Below are 24,771 nucleotides of genomic sequence, written 5' to 3' on the forward strand. Positions count from 1 at the left end.
GGTGTGCATCTAAGTAGTGCCAAAATTATATGCCCTAATGCTTGAGTTTTAGTGTGGAGTTTGATTTCGAATATCAGTTTTGAAAAAGCTCTTTTAATGCTTTATTCTTGTAGACCGTATGTGTCATAAATGTGACAGTCCGAATCTAACCCAAAAAGGCTGGTGGCCTGTTAAAGGACTGGTGGACGTCTATCTTGTTTCTTTAGTTGTTTCAATTAATGGAAGGACACAAGCGTCTATCGCGGCTATTTTCCGGCAATCTGCCGGCTATGTTTTATCTTTTCTGCTATTTTGTCTAACGCGCACGCGTCTTTATTTCTAATAAACAATGGTAAAAGATGGCTCGCATGGTCCTCTGCGTGGCACAGAATGCTTCCCTGTTCGTTTTTATTTTTAACGACATAAATTGCGTGCGATCCATTGGGAAGAATATTGGAACAATATTTTTGTTTTCACAGTAAGTTTTTTTCAGCAGGTCGTAGGAAGATATCAATCTTTATTTTACCTGTGAAGCTATTAGCTAAGCGTAGCTTTATTTTGGAACTCTTGGTTTTTGAAATTTTATTGATATGATTTGAGAGTTGTCTTTTTGTTTTTACTCAAGTTTTGAAGAAGTGCCTTTCTAAGAAACGCTGTGAGTCTTAGACCCAAAAGGAAATGATAACCATCTTTTTGAAATTGGACAAGTGGTTACATTGTCAAAGTTGTGCGTGAAAGCAAAGCGTTTTTTTTCCAGCTGCTCTACAGAAATCAGAAATAGAAAATAGTGAGACAGAAAGTGGCCATTTTAAGTATTTTTTTTACAAGTTGTAGTTTACTCAGTTAAAGTGGTTTTTCTTACGTATGTTTAAAAAATAGTCAAAAATAAATGTCACATTCAGGAGACCTGGTGACCAATTCTAATAATTATTAGGCTTTTATTTGCAATTTGGAGCTAATGTTACCATTTTGCAGCTTTTAATGCATTTCGTTGTTTTGATTTTTTTTCTGTTGCTTGACGGTCTTTGGTGAGCTTTTGTGGCCTTCAGTCTTAAAGTGCTTTTTGGTTTTTGTGATTTTATTAGTCTATATTTTAGCTTTTGCTCAATTAAAAAAGATTAATTGAAGCATGTTAGCCTGTTTCATATATTTTTCAATTTATCTGCCTATTTTTAGTTGGTCCTACTTTTCAGATTATGGTCGTTTTTTGTAATGATACCTTTGCTGCCCATACCGTGGATAACATTATTTTCGCCCTGAAATTATATTTTTGAAATATTTAATGAAACATTTTTTTGGTCCTTGTGCCAAGGTCATAAGTTATTTGATGACCTGTAAACTTGGTGGAAAACTTGGTTGTATACCAACCGCTCCATGTAATCCCTGAAACACGAAAAAAATTGTGTATTGAAAATTTGGCAACCGTGGTAAGATCATGCAACAAAAATTTTGTATGGCGTGTATGGAACTATATCTGACTCTTGGATATGGTTGCCAAGAAAGGTCAACACGTCAAGACATGTATTTGGTTCAATTGCTGAGATCTGAGACTTTGACAACTTGTCGGTTTAACAAAACTGTCGCATTATAGGTTTATTTTGTTTTGAATAGACTGATTCCTTTGAGTTGGTCCACATGCCAGATTCGCCTTTTATTATTTTAATAGTTTTTGTCGGTTACATGACAAAATACCCAATGCCAAAATACCCAATTTAATCCCATGTTCGGTTGTGATAGTTTCATATCAAGTCCCACGGGCCGCTGAGGCATGGCCATGGCCCGCGAGGCATGGCCAAATGCTTTAATTAAATATTATGCTAAATAATCGTTCTGATAGTTTCAACGTTAGAATAAAATATTGGGTATATTTTGGGTATTTTGTCACATTGGGTATTTTGTCCTGACACCGTTTTTGTCCTTCTCAGTTATTGTGTTCAAGTGGGTTTCACTGTGTACGATCAATTGTTGAAGCCTTTCCAAGAGCAAATAAGTTCTTTCAAGTAGCATTGTGTCGTTTTCTCAAATACTTGTTCTCTCAAATACTCGTTGTTTGCTCGAACGGTTGTTTTTCAATAGTTTTGTAAATCTTTTGTGTTTTCAATCATTCTGTGTGGTACATTGGGTCGATATTTATTGTGACCGAATTTATTATTTTGCTTGATTTTAGTAAATGGTTTTGAAAAACTTCCCCGCATTTTTTGTCCATATTTAACGGTTTGAAGAAATGAATTCAGGTAGCAGCTATTAAATCAGTAAATTATTCAGTGGTGATCGTAGAATCTGATTTAGTTTAATCCATTTGATAGCTTCTCTCTAGTCTTTTATTGTGTTATGGTGCCAATTTTTAAGTCATATAGTCGGGAGGATGTGATTCGCTGTCGTTTTGCAGAAGTTCTATTTGAGCGCTTCGAGCGAATTTTTCTTTCTGCTTATGAAAAAAGTTTTTAATTTGAGGTATTAAGTTATTTCACATAAAAATTCAATTCGATTGAAAAAAAATATCAGGCAAAAATAAACTTAGCTCTCTAGGGCGAGGTGCAACATTCGAATAAAAAATGGAAACATAAGAAAATGTTATAAATTCCAGAAATTTTATATTCTAAGTTTGCTAAGCGCTACATTCAAAAGTTTTTTACCAGCACATACTGCTAGGTTCAATATAAATGTCTGTAAAGTATTGGGCTGCTTGAAAAATAATATGACCTTCTACGTGCCTTTTAAGAACACAATCAAAATAATTTGGAAAACGAATTAAAAACGGACCAGTAATTTTTACTAAGAGAATTGTATGCTTTTCAAAGAAGTATACTGCCTGTTAATTTGTCAAACATATTTTCATAGACAGCAGCACTGCAGGCGAAAAACTCAGTAGAAATCACTTTGAGCAAATAACTTTTGTTACTCGTTAGCTTACTGTTTTTTTTGCTGTTTTAACGTCATAAAAACCCTATGTTACTGTCTTCATGTTTGTTAACATCTTGATTTTCTCATATATTGGGGATGAAGTTGGTGTTGTTATAATGACAAGGGTTTAATGGTTGAATTCTTCTCTTGCTTTTGTTTCGTTGTGTTCGTTCTTCATCTCAAGTTAATCTGCAGTTTAGTTTCGCAACGAGGGGACCAGTGCGATATGGAACTGATGGAATTTTTAATCAACTGTAGAGAATTCTTATCGAAAACAAAATCAATCTGGCTGAAAATTGATGAAATAATCGATGCTTGCAATCATTGAGTTTTAGAAGTTTTTAAATGAGCTGCGCAAAAACTATTATACTGCTTCTATTTAGTGTATAAGTGTGTATTTATCTCTAAGTGTCTCCAGATCTTTAAAATGTAACTCTTGTCAAATCTAGATCTTGCCTAGTAAATTAGGCTGTCTAATTTGGCGCCAGTATATCTCAGCGCGAAGCAAATTCATTTGAAAAGGGCTAAAACGTATAATTGGACAACGCTTAACGAATTTTAAGATGTTATAAAAGAAGTGATTTTTACATAATTGTAACATAACTTTGCAAAGATATTTAAAACGAGCAAAATTTTCTCTAAATTTTTGAAGTTATTCATTAAAAAGCAAGTTTTTACAATTCCTTAAACTAATACAACACACGCAGTGATCCATCAATTGATGTTTTCTGTATTGGGCGGGCTGTATGACCCTTCTTACTTCTCTGGGGACACACATCGTTTGAAGCACCAAAAATGCTCTATATTGCTCCTGCCACACACACTAAAGAGGTTTCTATTTAGGGCTTATTTCAGCATACTTAATCGAAATAAAATGAATTTTAGCTTCCTATCACTCAATCAGTTTAAGCTAACTTTGGCAAAATTTGAATCCTGTTATTTTCGACTTGTAAATGGAAGCGCAAGATTGTATAAAACCCAGTTAAACAGCATGCGACCTTATATTACAGGATAACGGGGGGGGGGGGTGGGATATAAGGCGAAAACTCGATTAGGCGAACACCTTTTTTGAATACATTAGGCGAAAATTTTGAACTAAAGTTTTGTAGACATGAGGCGAATAACAACTAAAACACTCAGCACTACTTAATAATAAAGTATTTGACCCTTTTAGTTCAAAGATGTCGCCTGATGGAAACAAAAATTGTGTTCGCCTGATCGAGTTTTCGCCTAATATTCTATGCCCCCACGGTAACAATAAAAACGCGCGAAAATAAGTTTTTGACAGTTTCAATTCATAAAACGCGTTTTTCGGCTTCAAATTGGTTCAAAATCAATTAAGATTTTTTGCAATATTCTTGTCATAAATATTTGTTGAGAGTTACCAATTGCCAGTATCAAGACAAAGTTTTTGTTGAATTTTCTCTGATCTGAGGAGCAAAAAATAACAAAATATATTAAATTCATATTTATGTATTGTACATTAAGGCTAAGGTTGTTTCTCATAGTGGTTATTTTTTAAAATTGAATAAATTTTCTGTTTCTGTCTCTGCAATAAATTTGTTTCTCTGGGAGTGCAATTATTTGTCTATCTGTCTGTTTTATATTGAGTTATACCGTAAATGGAATCAGTCAAAGTTTGTTGGCCTTGCTCAAAGATTTTTGGTTTGGTGATTTTGTTTAGCGAATTGACGTGTCTGCGAGTTGACGAGTTTTTCCGGAGATTTTGTCACCACCATATGAGGTGGCGCTTATTTCAAAGCTGGTCTTTATTCATGTCTTCTTGGAGTTGCGACTGAATTATGTATGTGACTTCATTTTTCACTCTTAGTGGATCTTGTTACAATCCAACGGATTTTTTTGTATTGCTTGGCTGTTTTTTTAAGATCAGTTCATACCTTTTTCTACCTTTTCACCTCAATGACTTTTTCAAGTACATTTAGACTGATTTTTTTCAAGTCCAATTAGACTGGTGAGTTTTTTTCAGACTGCAGTAATAAAGGTAGCAAAAAAAGCGAGTAGGTATGAAGACTGAGTTTTTTTTCGAATTACTTTTTTTGTAATAAAGGTAGCAAAAAAGCGAGTAGGTATGAAGACTGAGTTTTTTTCGAATTACTTTTTTGTAAGTGGAGTGAGAAATTTGTGTTTGAACAACTTTTTGCTTTTTGAAAGCCACCTTTTTGTTGCGGCAATTTGACCACAATTTCTGATGTTTGTTTCCTGGTTTGTTTCCCTCCCTTTTATTGTACTGCTTCTTAGTTTCAATAATGACCAGTCTTATTGGCCGCCTAACGAGTCGTAATAGAAGCGATATATAATTGGTTTAAATTGATATCTAAAGGTTTTAATTGCCTCCTCATAACTTCTTTTCAAAAAACAGTATGCTACTGGAGCAAGAATTAATGGTTGGAGTCAATAGTTTCTGTCTTTCTTGGCTGTGACGCTATTTGTTTTCAAAAACTATTAACAAATTTTGAGTTTCGCGTGTTTTGTACTTTTTTTTGTCATATTACGCTATATTAATCATCAGATCAATCTGATTAATCGTCAGATCAATGACTGGTTGCTATTGAAGACTAAATATTTGATTTAATTGTTTCACTTTATAGCTTATGGTTTCTTTGACGTTGATTTAAATTGTTAAAAGCTATTTTTTTATTGTTTTTACCCATCTTTTATTGTATATTGTCCTATATTTTTGGTCTCATTATAGACAATTGGCATCGGTTGTTAATGAGGTACAAATTCTTTTTGTCAATGATTTCAATTGATAGCAGTGTTTTTGATGAGTCGAATTTTCCTTTTCTTAAAAAAAGAAATCAGTGAATTTTTTAGTCTCGTCTGTTTTTGTTGCTTTCCTTGTGGTTTTGGGGCTTGGTCCGAAAAATAACTTCTCAATTGGCTTCTAGCGCGGCAAAATTTGTGGCCAATTTATCGGTTTCAACTTTAAGCTATCTCGTTTATTGACTAAATTAACATTTGTTTTCGATAGTTTTAGTCCGAAAAATAACTGTTCTTTTTTGGCCTTCAGCACGGCGAAATTTGTCGCAAATTTATTTGTTTCAACTTTAAGATATCTCTTTTATTGACTCAATTAAAATTTGTTTTGATAATTTTTTAGTAAATTTTTTAAGATTTTTGTTTTTAAGTAGCACCGAACCTGTAGCTGGGGTTATTATTGGCCTTCTCATGTGTTTTTGTGTTTTCTTACTATCTTTCTGATACTGCAGATCTACGAAGCTATTGATGTTATTTTCTGGCAACCTGCCAGCTATGTTTGTTTATTTTTAGGCGAATAGGATCATGTGCTTTACTAACTATCGTAGTTTGATGTTGCTGGAAAAATTTTGATTGTCAGGTCTTTAGTTAAGTCAATGCTTTGGATTGTAATTCAGGAGTTGTGCTGCTGTGTGTTTTATTCGTGATTATGTTTTCGATCACACTTGCTTACTTGATTGAAGGCGATAAGGTCAACTGAGTATATTTCACTCTAATTGATTGCCTTTAGCGGCAGCTAATAATAAGAATACATAAGTTATAAAATTTACTCTAATTCAAACTATGGTATGTCGACAATTTGTAAAACAAATGAAATTTCTTCAGTCTTTTTCATCTTTTTGAGACCGCAGGTCTACGAAGCTATCGCAGCTGTTTTCTGACAATATGGCACGTATGATATTACGCTGTGGAAATCCAGCTTTCAAGGGCTTCAATATGGTAATAATCTCATGTTTCTAGAATGCTTAAAATTCGGAATTAGTTAGGTGGAAAAACTCCAGAAATGTATGACCATTTGTAAAGAAATTCAACAATGATACTTTCTTACTAAAATCAATAGCAGGAGCGAAATTAAGTATCCTATCTCTTAAAAATTTCGATTCTTCACATTCTCAGTCGGAATAAAGTGAATCGTACTAAACACAAACATTGTCTTTTTGATGCAGCTATCGCCAGAACAGTTATCCTAATTTGAAATGGCATTTTTTATTTGGCTGTCAAGAAGACTATCATTTGACAATTTGCTTCTTGCCCTCTGCCTTCTACCTGTCAAATGCAGAGGTATTATAGTCCAAGCCCAATCCAATTTATACCCAGAAGGGCATGAACTTAATTGTATTGAAAAATGGGAATTTGGGAAAAACTTTGAACATCAGAGCAACCAGGCACTTGTAATTGCTCTGTCGTTAACTGGGAGTCTCTTCCTGCATCACATCAAGTCGTTTCCTTTGAAACTAGGAAGCCATTAACATTTTTTTGTTTGGTGGGGAGTGAGGGGTTGAGTTTAGACTTCACAGTGTCTGAATGCGGGCGAGTGTAGGAAACATACAGGACACAAACCAAAGTGTGCAAATGTCGAATGGACGTGATTTTGGTTTTTAAATTTGAGTGCGGGGCGGGGGGGGGGGGGGGGGGGTAATAGATTTTTATAGTGGATTGCGTAATGGGTTAAAATGTTAGTTAACAGCACCCAAGTGTGAAATAATAACTGGCCTTGTTTTTGCACTAGTTGCGCTTTTGATGCGCTCATATCATATGTTCAAATCACATCCTGGGTTTTATGACCCGACAACCCCCCCCCAAAAAAATACTATTACCCTGAATGAGATAAGAGCCCTACTTTTATTTCTCGCAACTAACTACCGCTAAACAGGGTAATGTATATGCGCATCTGTGGCGTGTGTGCTCTAGTGTTGTCTAGTGTGTGTAATCTCAAGGGTGGAATATTTTAATTTGAATGCAAATGTGTGCTAATTATTATCCAGATGATTGCACTTCGTGTTCTACTTATCGCCTCGCAGTCCAATCCCCCCCCCCCCCTCCCCCCACGGCAACCCCACCACACAAACCCAATGAAAACTACTATAGTAATACAATACTTACACTTTGATAGTAGCCGTTCAAATGGTTAGAATAAATTTATTACTACCATTATTCTCATTATGCATAGATTACCCATTTGTACCAATGTGAAAAAAGCTGTATTAGAAAATTTGTGCAAAACTTTTGGACTTCCTGGCGTAAATCGACTGGAATTAAATTTATTTAAATTTTGACCCAATTTAGTCTTTAATGCTAAAAGTTGCTAACCATCTTGATTTGATTTAATGAATGGGGTTCTTGTGACGTACCCAGTCAAATTGGCCGCAAATTCTCTCAAATTGTTTTATTATTCAAGATACCAAGATTTACCAAATACTTATTGATGAAACTTCAAAATTCAGCAATTTGATTCAAGTCAAAGTCAATTTCCTTTTTATTTGGCGTTTAATTAGAATTCGAAAATTTTCGGGTTAAACTTTTACTTCTCAATTCTTTTTTGTCATCTGAATCAATAGAGTTTTTTATTCCACCTTAACGTTCCATTTATATTGAAATATACCATTAGCAGAATGCCAGATGAAAGATTTATTATTGCGAAAGTCAGAGTTCGATTAATTGAAATGAGCATCAAATTGTCGTTTAAAGCACAATTCTCAATAGCAAATATATTTAGATGCGGCGGCATCGTGTCTGCAAGAAGAGCTCTCGGCTAAACGAACGGGAACTGCTTATGAATCGACAAAAGGCGAAGACATATTACAACAAAGTGGTGGATTAGTGTATGAATTGGACGACGGTGCTCGCTTCCGTAGTCATCAGAATTTGTCTCCATTTCAAAATTATACAAATTCTGGGGAACAGAATCCGGTAAGCATTTCAAAAGACTAAATGATTTGGCTATACGACAATTTTATATTTTTTTTTCCTCACTATTTTTTTATTGAAAAAAAAATGTTAGAGATCGATAATAGTCCCAATTTTGTGGTTAAAGGATTTTCTTTTTTTTTTGGTGAAATTTTGAGTTTAAATTTTGACTACAATATTTCAAGATTATTTATCTAGAGTTCAAGCTCACAAAAAACTAACAGTTATTTAAAAAATGGCTTTAAATTTTTCCATTTTTGACCTTTTGGGCTTAATTTTTGTTTAGTTTGCCAATTTTAGATTTTTGTTTTTTTAGAACATTTTGTATTTCCTGTTTTTTCGATATCACGTTCGATTCTTTTTTACGCCGACATCGTTTTTATAGGTTTGCCAATGTTTTTGGGAAAGTTCCCAAAAAATCTTGAAACCGATTAGCTCAAAGTTTAGGCAAAACTTCATACAAATTTCTGTTTGAGCGAATTTTATGACAGTCTTTTCTGCGAAGGCAAAAAAGTTGAATTTGAAATAATAACACAGTTTGTTGATAGGTTGATTTAAAGGCGTTGCAGGTTTCAACAAGCAGTTGTTTCGTCGGAAGTCATGTCATATCTTACTGAGGATGTAAAATCTTAGCTGGTTCATTTTCATCTTAATTTTGATCCAAGTTGGTTGTTCAGTTCATGAAAATATTGAAAAGGTACTGTTTAGCTTTTTTGCCTGTTGATTCAATAGCGCATAATACATTCCATTTTTGTTATTTTTACAATCTGGACAGATTCTTTTTGCTGTTTTAAAAAACTCTCGGGCACATTTTGAAATGCCGAACGTCTGTAGTGCCATAATTTAAAATGCCAGAATTTCCCACTTAGCCAAAAGTAGAATTCCGTTGACTTTTGACCTCTTTAAACTTGGGCTCTTCGTGTTTTAAGCATGGTTAAGTGACTCGCAAAAGTGACGTCACAATTCTGACTTAATATCTCGAACTGCTTCGCGGTTCTCGATAAACCTCAGGAGTTCTCAGCGACTTCAAGCAGAGTTAATTAACCATTACTTCAAATTCAACCAGGATCAATTAAATTTTTCTTCAGCCTGTTTAATATATTAAAAAATCTGTTTTTCTACCTGATTCTTTTTAGACGACTCCTGTATTTTGCAGTTTTCACTCTATGCTTCAATTTTGAATAATTTTTGTAGGCGTTTCAAAGGCAGAAGAGATTCCCTTAGTCAATCCGCAACTATCAAAATTTGAAGCAGTTGGTAAGCAATTGGTTGATAAGCAGTTGTTTTTTGCTGGAGAAACGAAATCAGGTTTTTCACGATTAAGTTTTTTTGGCTGGTTATACAATTTTGTATCTTTTACACACAGTTTTCAAATTTGCAATTTTTTAGCTAATTCAGTTTAATTACAGTGGACAACTAGAGTTTTTAAGGTGTACTCATTAGGAAATCATGCAAGTTTTTTAGGTTAACGAACATTATTCTCTGTTTGAACCTTAATCTGTTCTTTTAGTTTGATTTAACTTTAGCTATTGCAAAAAATTTTTGGCCTATTTTTGACCCTTATTTTCAGTGTGCAGGTTGCTTCGAGGAATCAAACTTTTATTGATTTTTAATAAATTTTGTAAACTTTTAATTATTAACGAGAAACCACTTCCTTTGGCCAAATTCCGTTGGCTATGAATAATAAAAAATTAGATGAAATCTCTCAGAACAATGAGAACCTTTCGTCAACCATGTGAGAAAATTTTGAGCATTCAGGGCTATGCACAAACTTGCATGAAGTTGATTGTTAATTTTTGAGATCAGCTTGCTAATGCATAATACTTGCAATGCGTGACTCTGAATACGTCACTGAAAAGATCTGGTATTCGGATTGAACGACGTTGCCGTTTGAGATGTGAATCGGAATGGTAAAGTCACTTTAGCAGATTCACTTAACCGTGCGTGAATTTTGTGCTTTGGAACGTTTAAAATCTATAATCCGGCATTGCAGAGATCTGGCATTTTGGACTTTGGGTGTTGCGATGCAAGTTATCCTTTCAGTTGTTATTAATATCTGCCCTCATCTTTTCAGCCAGCTTTTATGTCGCTCTTATTTTTTTACAATTCAATAAGTTTGAATTATATTAGGACGTTGTCTTTTCACGACTCGAAGAGGAATATTGTAGAAATTTCTTTTTAAATCAATTTTATTGGAGAAAATGTGAAGCAGGAAATTAAATGCGTGAAAAAATTTGGAATGATCTTATGTTTGAGCGTAGAGCAAAAAGTGAGTGGTTTTTTTCTTCACACTGCTATTTCGAAAGCGAGAAATTTGTGAAAAAAATTGTGTAAACGATCAATTGTTTTGCTCACCTGCGGCTTTTTCGGAGATTCTTATTAAATTTTGTGTATTTTTGCGTTTAAGAGGTTTGGATTAGCTATATTAATTTTTATACTTGTATTGATAGGGTTGCCAAATGTTTTTTGTCATTAGTCTTAGTTTTCTGCTAATTTGAAGGTTTTCGTGTCTTTTTGTTTTTTTTGGGCTGCTTAGGCTTTTTTGGACCATTCTTTGGTTTTATTGCATTCAATGAGAGATGAAAAGACGCTGCTTGTTTGTGAGAATGGGTAGGTATCATTCCACTGCAGTTGATAGTATGAGAGATGGTTTTTTCTTGAGAAAATTGACAAAAGTAGAAAAACTTGAAACTGTTAGTCAGTTTCTTGCATTTCTATTTTTCTTCAAAAATAGACAGGTTTGTGAACTTATATAATGGCTTTCCTATTGTTGCCTCAGCGTGTTAATAATCTAAATTTGAACGCTTTTTTCTGAATGCTTTTTTCGAATCAATTCATAGTAATTTTTCAAAATGGGCTCGCAGTTTTTCGACACCCAACGTCAGTGAAAGTTAGGCTGGTGACTTGCTGGAGTAGTAAATGGATCGGAAAGCGTGTTATGTTAGGTCGTAAACTTTTTTACTGCTTTCAAAATGAATTTATAAAAACAAGTTTTGAAGGTTTTCACAGCTGTTTTTGAACTGAACCCTCCCCTTGCCACTCTAATGCGTCGCAATTGATGGTATTTAGTGGTTTCCTTTCATATCTAACGTTTTTAGTGACTTTGACAAAACGTGTTTTCAAAAGTTATCTCTGATGTTTTTTTTTAGTTTAAACCGTTTTCATAATTATTTTAGTTGGCCTATAACTTAATGTCGATAATTTCAGCTCTCCTTAGCTCTCTGGTGAGACATAATTGAAGCCATTTAACGCTGGCAGTTTATTTAACGAAGTTTTTAGCGAATTTGACCGTACTTGTTTTCAATTATTATCAAGGTTCTTCTTTAGGTTTTGCGTTTTATAGTCCTTATTGTTTTCCCTTCATTGAGTGTTATTAATGGATGGCGGATCTCAGTGGCACTCTGATGACGAGCAACTGAAGCAGTTTAGTGCTCTGAATTTAAATTTCTTGGTTTTAACAACTATGGCTTTATTTGGTTTCAAAATTTGTTACTGACTTCTGGAGTTTTGCACCTTTTTATAGTTCTTCGTATTGTCCCACTATTTAATTTCGATTATGACAGGTCTCAGTGCCTAATTTTGAGCCTTAATTAGCTCTATTTTTTTAAAAAAAAATGTGTCTATCTGTTTTAGCAACTTTTTGACGGTACTATCACAAAATTATGTGATATTTTCAGTTTTGCTCATCTTTTTGAGATCCATTTGTTCTTCAGTCATATAATCTTGCTAATGAGAGTTTTCCTTGTCTCTCTGATGCACTTTCGACCTATTTCATGTTTTCATTTTTGATTGGTTTTAACCACAGTTGTTCAAGAAATATCAATGAATTTTTCGGGCTTTTCCTGTTTGTTGTACTTGTCGTCGGTTATTTGGTTTTTTACTTGCTGTCATCAGTGACAGCTGTTATAGATTATTGGTTTTTAGTGAGTAGCTTATGTTTTTCACTCTCTAGATACTTTGATTTAAAATAAATTAGTTGTTTTTTTGAGTTTTGACCGTGATTGTTAATCTATTTAGTCTATAGTCTCTCCTAGCTTCAGTTTCGACTGGTGTCATTGTCTTTCTATTGAGACTAAGTGTCATCTAACTAGAAATTTCAGTTGGTTGCTAATGGTTTTTGACTTCAGAATATTCGTTTTGAAAAAAGTTAAGTGAGTTTTTGATTATTGCTGCGTAGCTCTTTTCGCTGCGCAATCCTTGGCTGTATTTAGAAATTGTTTTTGCTTTCTGTTAAGTGATAGTTTTGTGATCTAAAAATGCAATCAAAATAGCTTGCACTTTTTCGTGCAATCATTTTTTTCCCGTTTCTTTGAATTCCAAGGTTGCTTATGGGAATGAATGACGGCAGTTTTCCGGCAGTCTGCCTTAATCAATGTTTTACTATTAATCTCGCAAATGTTAACTTTTTCAATAAATAATTTTTCAGGCAACCCGAAGACGTAGGAAGATGAGTGGTAGTGATTATCAAACAGAAGAGCGGACGGGAGCTACTTTAGAGGACAACAGCGCGCATTCGTCGCAGTGCGAAGAACCACATTCTTCTTCACAAAATGAAGTCGAAATCGCCAGGAGCTTTAATCACGACGAAAAAGTGAAAATTGCAAAGGTTCGTTGTTAGTCAACTAGGATCTCTTCTGCTGTGACAAAAAATGAGTTATGGTACCTATAAGCTATGTACACCTGAAGTTTTTTTTAAAAATTATCAAAACAACATTTTGAGTTGAAATCTGTTACCTTTAAAATATATGTCATCCAGTAAAATATATGTCATCCAGTAAAATATATGTGATCCAGTAAAGTTTTTGGAGTTTTGTAAACGTTTAGGACGACGACCGAGTCAATTTGTTCCTGAGTTCCAACAAAAAATTCTAAATTTTCCCAAAAACTGATTTTTGTTTCATTTATTTTAAAACAGCTGATAAATTTCCAGTTAGATTCAGATCCGGACTATTTTTTGGCAATTCCAATGCCTCTCATTCTTTATCTTTGCAGAAAACGCTGAGAATTTTCGATTTATGTATTATGTACAGGAGCATTATGTTGTTGAAAAATAAGATCTTGAAAATATTTTTTTTCGGTATTTCTCAGAATTTAGTAAAGCGTTTACCTCGTTTAGCAAGTCATTGATAAATTGATTGCTTTGGCCTCTATAAGTTTAATCAAATTAAGTTTTATTGAGTAGTTAAACATTTCAATATTAAGTGAGATAGAAATTTAGTATCCTGATAATTGGCATCTTTGGCTATTGGCATCTTTTACCTTCACGAGGTGCTATTATTAAAGGTATAATTTTTTTTAAGCTTTGCAATTTTTCGTCTCTGATAACTAATATTTTAAAAGTGATAATGATAGTGCCTTCAGTTACGTAGCAAGATCTTTGTTAGTCTCTCTTAGCTTTTATTTTCTGACTATTCGGGTTTTTGTCGTCAAAAATGGGATAAACAGGTAAAGACTTGACGGCATTAAATCATTGAGCTTTTAATTGCTCTCGAACGAAGTATGAAGCAATTATTGCAAACGTATTGGTCATTTTTATACAATACTTTTGCTTCATTGTTTTGACTTCAAACAAACTTTACGCCTTTGACTTTTTCATTTTGCGTGATCTAAATTTCTCTCTCACAAGTGTTCGCAGCTGAACTTAAGTGGCAGCAGTCACTACTAAAAGTCAACTGAAAAGCCGAAATTGGTCATTTTTTATGCTGAGTTCTGTTAGTGGTTATTGTTGTATATAATAACCTCTAATGATGTCACTTGAAAGCCCCTGTAGTTCATTTAGTTACTACCCTCCTCAGGCTGCTACCGAAGCAGGCTGTGATAGATTCGAGCACCGACTTGTCGTTTGAGCGGAATTCTTCCGATGTTAGTGGATGGTGTTTCCTTAGAGCTTTACAAGGCGATAAGTGTAAAAATCATCGAATCTCCTGAGAAGACTTGGAATATGGTGTGATGGACATTTTTTATCGGTTTGGCCCCCTCTCACTCATCTACCCTAATTTTTCACTTGTTTCTGGCTCTCGCATTTAAGTTTAAGTTATCATACCTAAACCCCACTAGCTACTGACAAAGCCAACTTTCGGTCCGTTGTTTGACAACAATTCGCGCGGTGTTGATCAGTTATGTTTGTTTTTTATTTAACTCGGAAAAGGGGTGATCAAATATTGCAGATCGAGCTCATCCAGTCAGACAATTATTTAGAAACAATTGTACCACTGTTTGTTATTAATTAGTGGCTTCAAATAAAAAATGATTTATTTTGTTTTTTTGCTGTTTCATTTCTCATTCGCGAGTTGTGATAGCCTTTATTAGACAAATTGTCAAAGATTCGATTTTTCCGTTTTCGCTGATACCTCTTATCGATATGGTGGACTCCATTTTTGTTGCCCTGAGAGTTAATTTTTTGAAATTCTTAGTAAATGAGAATTATATTTTTGGCCCGAGGCATTTATAGGTATTTGAAGAATAATTTTCTGTAAACGTTTAGTGGAAAGGCCGGGTGACTGTTAAAGAGTTGTGTAGTTTTCTCACCCTACATTTTGTTAGTTTTTTCCCGTAGTCCATGGCTCGACAATAACGTTATGTAATTCTTGCTTTTAGGACTGTTCTTTTCGCAAAAAAATCTAGCCTTAATTGGTTGTCGATATACAAGGAAAATTAAATTTTTTTTCAAGGATTAATTGAGTTTTCTTAAGTTTTTCAGTTATTTCGTTCAAAGCGAAGGAAAACTAAATGTTTTGAAAACTTTCAATCTCATTTTTTTGGTCGAGAGTTCAAAATTTTGATGATGTCTCCTTGGCAATTTATTCAGTTTTCTATTGCTTTTATGGAGCCATTTTTGCATTTCTCCGCAAAATGTATCAATCGGAAAAAATAGCTCAACAGAAAGCTCCCAAATATTTTTTTGTTGGGTTTGTAAATTGATTTTTCAATTTGCAAAAAATAAGCTTAAACAAGATGTTGAAGCATTAACGAATATTTTTGAAGACCATTAGGGAAATTAATGAAATGATTTTGAAAAAAAATTGTCTTCTCATAGATTTCTGTGTATTTTATGCAAAATATTTGCTTGACTGGTTTGAATCTTCGAGCGACTTCTTGATTTCACGCTTGACTTCATGGTTTTTAGTTATCCAAATTGCGCTCTTTCACATTTTCTCGAGCTGTTTTGAGGATACAAAAATTGAGCCCTCGCAAGTCTTTGAGATTAATTCGTCCGTTATTAATCGGTTGTTCCAGAATGTGAACTAAGGATTGAATTGGTGTAACCAATTATACGTTACGTAAATTTGACCAAATCTTTGAAAAAGTGTGGCATAAATGTAGAACAGTGCTGCAGTTCGACATGCAAGCAACAATTTTGAAGTAACCTTAGCTAGAATTACGTAACCTTGATTGAAACGCGAACTTGCAAGTTTTGAAAATCTGACGGGGTAGAATTTAGCACTGCAGAGATCGTGGATTTTAAATGAATCACGCTCGAGCTTCAACTTTAGTTTCTTGCGTTAATTGCCACTTTTTAGTTGATAGTGATTCTAATTCAACAGAAAATCGAAGTGATTTTAGTAGTGGATTTAGTTGGGATCCGGCAATCTTTGGGCTTAAATTGCTCGTCCATCTCAATTTTAACGGAGTTTTTTTTACTCTTGATTGAACGTAATTAACGTCTTGTTTTTGGTGGTTTTTGAGGTAATTTTGTTGTTTATTTGTACTTGTTCCGCTTGAGAACGTCTCAAGTTCTAAATCTAAAGCACGGTTACTGCCTTTCAGTTTTCTTATAAAATGTAAGTTTTCATTCTGCATGTTGTTTCTCAACCCAGTGCTCAAATGTCTAGACGTAAGTGAGTGTGTCTGTAATTTGACGTTTTCTCGGTCATTTTTTTTGCTATCTAGATTTAAAAATTGATGTCATGTTTCGTAGAATAAAAATTCACAAGCGGTATCAATAATAAATGAGATATTAAGTTCTCTTTGACACAATGACCCCCCCTCCAAAAAAAAAAATTAATACTTGTCTATTATCAAATGGTACATATGATGTATTGTAAGAAACCCGGCTTTTACTCATCATTTAATTTTTCCGTTTAATAGTTCATCATTAATAGATTTCATGCATTGTTTACGGCGCTTTATTTCAAGAGGCGCTATAATCCCTAATTGAATGAGATCAAAGTGTTTCTGTAATGGAGTCTACTGTTTCTGTAGAACTATTCAGATATTGTTGGTGGGTGTATATTATTTGTACCCCCCACCCCTGGGGGGGGGGGGCAATAACGTAAAAGATCCAGCGATTCACGAATGAGTAATTTTAGATCTAAAAATATCCAATTTTCTGTCTTATGTCAGTTTTCCCTTTTTCCTTTTCGGTTTCTGTCGATCAAAAGTACTTATTTAAGTTAGAGAGCGGAGAGAAAGGCTTTAAAGTGTCATTTAAAGTGAGTGGACGGTTGAGTTACGATAAAATAGGAGCACGATAGTTAGTAACAATGTATAAATATTTACTGTGGAGAGATGTGTGTAATTTTGTGTGGACATTAATCGCTTTCAATGGAAAATTTACTGAGCCGTCACTTTTTGATCTTCCATCACAGTTTAAATCATTTCTTGTCTGTATTGTCTTATAGTCTTCGGTTTTTAGCGCCCTATTGATTGCTTGTGTACTTATTTAAAGAATTTTTAAGGTGGCTCAATTTTTGAGCTTTTCGTTCTACTGTTATCAGGAAGAAAGTTTTTGGTTGGGATTGAAAAGTTGGGCTCTTCGAATGAAATCAACGCTGGCAATCATCACGTGAGTCGAAAAACAAAATTTCAGACTTTCTCGAAAGGTAGCAAGGCACATTTGATCAATAACTGGCTAATTTGGAACCAAAAAGTTTAACGGGACCTTTTTTCCTTAGTCATTAGTTGCTGCAAAAAGTTAAATTTTCTCCGAGATTTATTATGTCCATGGCCTTTGTTTTGCGGTAGTCAACAATTATAGTTTCTATTTACGACTCCTACCAATCTCAATTACAGTAACCCACGGAATTCGCGCTCTCATAATAAAAATGTGCTAAATTTTTTTCGAATTAGCAAAAAAAAATTAGTTTGATTATAATTTTCTGCTATCAGGATGATGCTTCTTGCAATCTTATCGCCCAATGGTGTCGCAGAGCAAAGCTCCTTCTGATTGGTCAGCCTATTTCACCTCAGAAGGCCGAAAACATACGAATGAAATCTTCGAAAGGAGTCAAGTTCTTATCTGAAGAACAGCCAAGAATGACAGGAATCTAGCTGTTTTTGACTCTCAGATTCGGTCGGCCAATTTTATCTGTGATGTAATTAAGAGAAAACCAGAGTTGACAGATTTTTTTGTTGTTCATAAGCAACCTTTTAAACAAAGTCAACTTCGCAGACATTGTCTTGTTATAAAACGGGTATGCTGCAAAATGGCGTTCTAAATTGGGGGTATGGGGGGGGTACCGTAAGAAAGTCACCTGGAACCTTCAACCTTCAAATTTTATAGAAGCGATAAAACAAAGGGGTTGCTACTTATTTGCATCTGTCCACTACTGAACTTCAACATTACGAGCGGCTACAGGTACCAAATTTGGAGTAAATTTACTCGTTTTTATTACCACATTTCCCTTTCACTGTGTTAGTACATTGCGTGTGAAACATACTTACAAACTTCGCAGATCAAAAGGCGGTGCACTGTATGGAAATTCCAGTCAGTGTTTTTCACTTCTAAACTGGAAGTTGAAAAGTGAAAACTGCTTTCGACCGCAAAGTAGGTTTGACGTAGCGCAATCCGCCAAATTTGGCGTATTCAGTCAGGTTTTAATAGCCGCACAGCGATAGCTGGGGCTATTATTGGCCTTCTCTTGGTTTTTTATTTCGTCGTCGCGATTTTTGTTACTTTTGTTACAACCATATGACGTCACAATCACTTCAAATCTGCTTTTTGCTCATTCGTTCATGCAATTTCAACTGAAGTGCGTGTGTGACGTCATTTTTCGCTCTTAATTGAACGAGTTTTTTTGTTTATTCGCGTGATTAAATTTTTGGTCACACTTGACTTACCTCACTCTCAAAAATGACTTCCTCACTTTGAAGTTGAATTTTATTTATTTTAATTTACAGAGATAAGGTCAAATGGGTGTGTGTCACCCTAAATGAAGGTTATTTGAGAGCAGCTAATAGAGGCAGCGAAAACTTATACAGATTTTTAATCAATATAACATATCGGCCTTAATGAAAAGACGATTTTTTTTGGTCTGTCTTTTTTACTGATTTTTTGAGACTGCAGATCTACAAAGCTATTGCGGCTATTTTCTGGCAATCTTCCAGCTATGTTCGCATAATTTCAGGACCGAATATCGCGCTTTTACCGCTTGGAAGCAATAATCACTTTTAAAAAAGCCACATTCGCGTTTAAGTGAATAGTCCTGAAATAACCCCAAATTATTACTAGAGTTGACAAAGTAGCACGGAATAGTTGTAATCCATGGAATAACATCCACGGAGTAGCAATCCACGGAGCAGCACGGAATAGCTTAATCCACAAAACAGGAAAGCTTAAGATAAGAAATAGACGGGAACAAACAAAAGACCCTAATTAAGCGGCAGATTAATTGTACAATAATCCCTCATTTTAGTTTTCAAAATTGATGAATCTGCCGCCTGTTTGGGAAACGTAGATAATCTTTGTTAGGCTTATCGTAAGTGACTGGTATTTGCTTCCTTTCAAAATGGATTAAAATTTAGTGAATTGCCCTTACAGCCGAACGTATCTACTTTTAACATTTATTTGATTCTATTTTTCATTCTAAGGCTTTTAATTGCTTTGTGGAAACCACTTTAAAATTTAAGCGGTTTACCATCGCATTGAACTTAAATCGGTAGAGGAAAGCCCCAGTCACGTTCTTTGTAAAGATTTTTTTTTTCGATACCGGTAGACGCTCGTAATGAAACGTAAGGGAAGATCCTAAATTGGAATCTTAGGAAATTTTGTCACAAATTGAGCATTACTTCGGAAAACTTTATTATGCTGATCTTACCTATGGTTTTCAGTTTTATTAAATCTTTGTTTAAGCTTTGTTTGAGAGACGCATAATTGAGTAATTCCAGTACCTAACTTAAATTATTATTGTGTGCCATATTTCCTTAAAAGCAAAAACAGCATTTATGCGAGGACTCGTGTTTTTCTCCTGAGTACTCTGTCAGCTTTTGTGAATTTGAAGATTTTGTAAAAGATACATCAAATTCACAGTGTTCTTCATATGTTCTGTTGTTGGAAATATAGAAACTTTGTGTCTTTTTCGTGAGAAACTTTGAGTCTGCTTCTGTACGCAATATTGATCAATTTTGAGATCAATTTCTTTATTATTAAACGGTTATATTCCGAAATAGAATTTACAGCTGTTTTCATTTTTGTTAGTCACTGATCAGCACAGTAATTTTTGAACTCTGGCTTTGACTTTTGCGGGAGAAACGAAGTTTAGTACATAAAATAAATGCGTCAATAGGTAGTTCTAAATTGTGAAAGGGAATTTTATTGGTTCAAATAGAGTCAAAAACATATTCGAAGGAGGAGCGGAGGAGGCAGTCTGGCGTATATTTATCCAAATTGTAATACCCTTTGTGATAGCCGGCCTCGGAACAGTTGCTGCTGGGTGTCTTCTTGACAAAGTGCAAAACTGGTCTGTGTTCCAGTCCATAACTGAACTGTTCATTTTGGTGCCTGCGCTCGCTGGGCTGAAGGGAAATTTAGAAATGACGCTGGCATCCAGGCTGTCAACTGCAGTTAGTCATTATTTAAATTGAATTCACACGTAATTTCAACGTTTGTTGATATTCGATCCAGAGTTCTTTGTCTATCGGATCTTAAATATTGTTTACAGCATCCCAAGTGACTCAAATACGGAATGTAGTGAGACCTTTTCGAACCTACACTTTAAACAGTTTTCGGTTTGAACATCTTTCGGTTATTATGAGTACAAAAATAGTTGGATCTTTTCCGTTTGTGCCCCCCCCCCCCCCCCCAGTACGTTATGCGCCCCCAGATAAAAAGCACGTGCCATTACATAGTAAGTCACTGTATAAAAACATGGCACGTGCGCCTGGGGGGTGCAAATAATATGCACCCACTAATCTGGTGGGGGGGGGGGGGCACAAACGCAAAAAATCCAAATATTTTATCGTGAGCCTCAACTATGATGTCCCAATTTTTCGCAGTTTCTTACTTGTATTTGGGAATCTTTTCTGTCCCCCCCAGCTTAGTGAGTATAAATTTTTATTACCCCCCAGTCGCACGTGCTATTTTCTTACATAGTAACGTGCTATATAACAACATATAATTTGTAACTGGGCGTCATAAAAAACACTGGGCGGCGAAACAGAATAGATCCATATTTGGCGGTAGAAATATTAAAGAAAAAGTGGAAAACAAGGAACTTTTTTTGATCTGTGGATTTCATTGAGGAGTCTACAGTAAACATGAACTAGAAAACTAGTAGAATTGTCGACCTGTTAAATGAGTTGACGCAAAATCTGTGTAGTGTGTATGGATCCTGGGAGCGGTTGGCCACTCGTAGTTCTGCCGCGTAGAGGCGTCAATAGTTGACGATGATTTTGACCTGATGTTGACGATGCCCCTCCTGGTCCCCTAATCCGGGGGCCGCATGTCACTCATCACGGCGTAGATGCAGAAAGGTCGCCGCACCACAAGCAAGTTGTGGATAGGCTTCAAAAATTAATTACACGTTAATCATATTAACAGAAACAGTACAAAATTTATAAATAATTAGTCAATATTTACAATAAAGTACAGTTTAGTCATATAGGTGCTCTCCTCTTCAACCCAGGACGAAATCAATTTGGCAACTATGTATTTTAGTCTGAACGTATTCCTATTTTTAATTAGCTCGGTTATATAAGTCATGGATAACTATAATCTAATTGTTTCATCTGTTGAACATTCGAAGAAAAGTTGTTTAAAAGTTTCAAAATATTTTCCGTATTGGGTGTGTTCTAATATATTTCAACCATTTTTTGGTTTGTCCCGGTAATTTTTCAAAAATCGCAGATCGAGGACGTTTTTATCTAGTGGTGTCAATGTTTTGTATTTTCCAAATGTTTTTGACGAAGGACATCAATGTGTTCGAAAACTCTTGATCTAATGTATCACAAAAAGCGTGAGCTCTTTCTTCAATTCGACCATTAACTTATGAGTGCTGGGTTAAAGTTTGGTAAAGCTTTGATTGCGAGAGATTTGTTATGTCGATGTTCTTGTTTAAATAATCGATACTACAGCAGTCTTTCGTGATTGAAAGCCTATCCAACCCTAGTTCTTTAGCAAATATAAGAATGTTTCTATTGCTTAGCTTGAAGCAGCGGTTCTATGCCTAGAATGAAGAGAGCAGAAAGTGGACAACCTTGCCTTATACCGTTCTCAATTTGAGTAAAACTTGATAAATGGTCATTTAATTCAATGCATGCTTTCGTTTCCCTGTACAGGCTGTCAATCGTTTTCGTCAGGATAGATGGGCAGCCTATCTCATTCAATAATTCCAGAAAATATTCCCACGTCTATTGAAGGCTTTACTAAAATCTATTGAGATCATGCAGTTTGATCTGCCTAATTTTTTTTAGCCAACCAAGCTAGTGGAATGACTGTATTGATGCTGCGTTTTGGGAGGTAAGCAAATTGGTGTTTTTTTAGTGTTTAAGCAAATGAGTGTTTAACGGTTTTTTGATTTTAGATGCAGGAACGTGTGATAGAATTTTAAGATCGGTAGTAAGCAAGCTTATCGGTCAAGTTATCAACAGTACACACTGAGTTCAGTTTAGGTAGCATCTTTATAATAGAGATGCAAAACGAGTTTGGCACTTTCTCATTTTCAGCAATTGAGTTACAGAGTTTAGTAAGTTCTGGAGCAAAGGAATCAATGTTTCTCTTATATAAGTCAGAGATAAAACCGTCAGATCCAGACGCACTATGGCTATTAAGTTCCTCAATAGCATGTCTAACCTCTTGTTCACTAAATTCTTCGGAATTGAAGTGCTTTTTTGCTTTTCCGATTGCCTTACTGATTGTTTTAGAAAACTGGTGGATGATTTTGTTTTGCATCTCTACCTTTTCAGGTATCTGAGCTTGTTTCCTGTACAGAATACTATATGAATCAGTGAATAGGATAATTATTTCGTCAATATCCTCTGTTACTTTCCCGTTGTTGTTTAGAATATCGTTGTTGGCGTATATTTATCCAAATTGTAATACCCTTTGTGATAGCTGGTCTGTGAACTGTTGCAGCCGGATGTCTTCTGGACAAAGTGCAAAACTGGTCTGTGTTCCAGTCCATAACTGAACTGTTCATTTTGGTGCCTGCGCTCGCTGGGCTGAAGGGAAATTTAGAAATGACGCTGGCATCCAGGCTGTCAACTGCAGTTAGTCATTATTTAAATTGAATTCACACGTAATTTCAACGTTTGTTGATATTCGATCCAGAGTTCTTTGTCTATCGGATCTTAAATATTGTTTACAGCATCCCAAGTGACTCAAATACGGAATGTAGTGAGACCTTTTCGAACCTACACTTTAAACAGTTTTCGGTTTGACCATCTTTCTGTTATTATGAGTGCAAAAGTAGTTGGATCTTTTCCGTTTGTGCCCCCCCCCCAGTACGTTATGCGCCCCCAGATAAAAAGCACGTGCCATTACATAGTAAGTCACTGTATAAAAACATGGCACGTGCGTCTGGGGTGTGCAAATAATATGCACCCACTAATTTGGTGGGGGGGGGGCACAAACGGAAAAAATCCAAATATTTTATCGTGAGCCTCAACTATGATGTCCCAATTTTTCGCAGTTTATTACTTGTATTTGGGGATCTATTATGTCCCCCCCAGCTTAATGAGTATAAATTTTTATTACCCCCCAGGCGCACGTGCTTTTTTCTTACATAGTAACGTGCTATATAACAACATATAATTTGTAACTGGCCGTCATAAAAAACACTGGGCGGCGAAACAGAATAGATCCATATTTGGCGGTAGACATATTACAGAAAAAGTGGAAAACAAGGAACTTTTTTTTGATCTGTGGCTTTCATTGAGGAGTCTACAGTAAACATGAACTAGAAAACTAGTAGAATTGTCGACCTGTTAAATGAGTTGACGCAAAATCTGTGTAGTGTGTTTGGATCCTGGGAGCGGTTGGCCACTCGTAGTTCTGCCGCGTAGAGGCGTCAATGAGTTGACGATGATTTTGACCTGATGTTGACGATGCCCCTCCTGGTCCCCCTAACCCGGGGGCCGCATGTCACTCGTCACGGCGTAGATGCAGAAAGGTCGCCGCACCACAAGCAAGTTGTGGATAGGCTTCAAAAATTAATTACACGTTAATCATATTAACAGAAACAGTACAAAATTTATAAATAATCAGTCAATATTTACAATAAAGTACAGTTTAGTCATATAGGTGCTCTCCTCTTCAATCCAGGACGAAATCAATTTGGCAACTATGTATTTTAGTCCTAACGTATTCCTATTTTTAATTAGCTCGGTTATATTAGTCATGGATAACTATAATCTAATTGTTTCATCTGTTGAACATTCGAAGAAAAGTTGTTTAAAAGTTTCGAAATATTTTCCGCATTGGGTGTGTTCTAATATATTTCAACCATTTTTTGGTTTGTCCCGGTAACTTTTCAAAAATAGCAGATCGAGGACGTTTTTATCTAGTGGTGTCAATGTTTTGTATTTTCCAAATGTTTTTGACGAAGGACATCAATGTGTTCGAAAACTCTTGATCTAATGTATCACAAAAAGCGTGAGCTCTTTCTTCAATTCGACCATTAACTTATGAGTGCTGGGTTAAAGTTTGGTAAAGCTTTGATTGCGAGAGATTTGTAATGTCGATGTTCTTGTTTAAATAATCGATACTACAGCAGTCTTTCGTGATTGAAAGCCTATCCAACCCTAGTTCTTTAGCAAATATAAGAATGTTTCTATTGCTTAGCTTGAAGCAGCGGTTCTATGCCTAGAATGAAGAGAGCAGAAAGTGGACAACCTTGCCTTATACCGTTCTCAATTTGAGTAAAACTTGATAAATGGTCATTTAATTCAATGCATGCTTTCGTTTCCCTGTACAGGCTGTCAATCGTTTTCGTCAGGATAGATGGGCAGCCTATCTCATTCAATAATTCCAGAAAATATTCCCAAGTC

At 35.2% G+C, this 24,771-nt stretch overlaps 1 protein-coding gene across 1 annotated transcript in view; it reads left to right on the plus strand.

Annotated features, from left to right (window-relative positions):
• The window catches only part of LOC142340605 (solute carrier family 41 member 3-like), a 70,229-nt gene that overhangs the window by 21,247 nt on the left and 24,211 nt on the right, over positions 1 to 24,771 (plus strand). The window contains exons 3-6 of the mRNA XM_075391292.1: positions 8,378 to 8,571; positions 12,995 to 13,174; positions 17,677 to 17,828; positions 20,133 to 20,349. Of these exons, the coding sequence (XP_075247407.1) occupies positions 8,378 to 8,571; positions 12,995 to 13,174; positions 17,677 to 17,828; positions 20,133 to 20,349 (743 nt within the window). The remainder of the gene's footprint in view (positions 1 to 8,377; positions 8,572 to 12,994; positions 13,175 to 17,676; positions 17,829 to 20,132; positions 20,350 to 24,771) is intronic.

Source organism: Convolutriloba macropyga, chromosome 6 (assembly GCF_964194025.1).
Source record: "Convolutriloba macropyga chromosome 6, txConMacr16.3, whole genome shotgun sequence".
NCBI classification, from domain to species: domain Eukaryota; kingdom Metazoa; phylum Xenacoelomorpha; order Acoela; family Convolutidae; genus Convolutriloba; species Convolutriloba macropyga.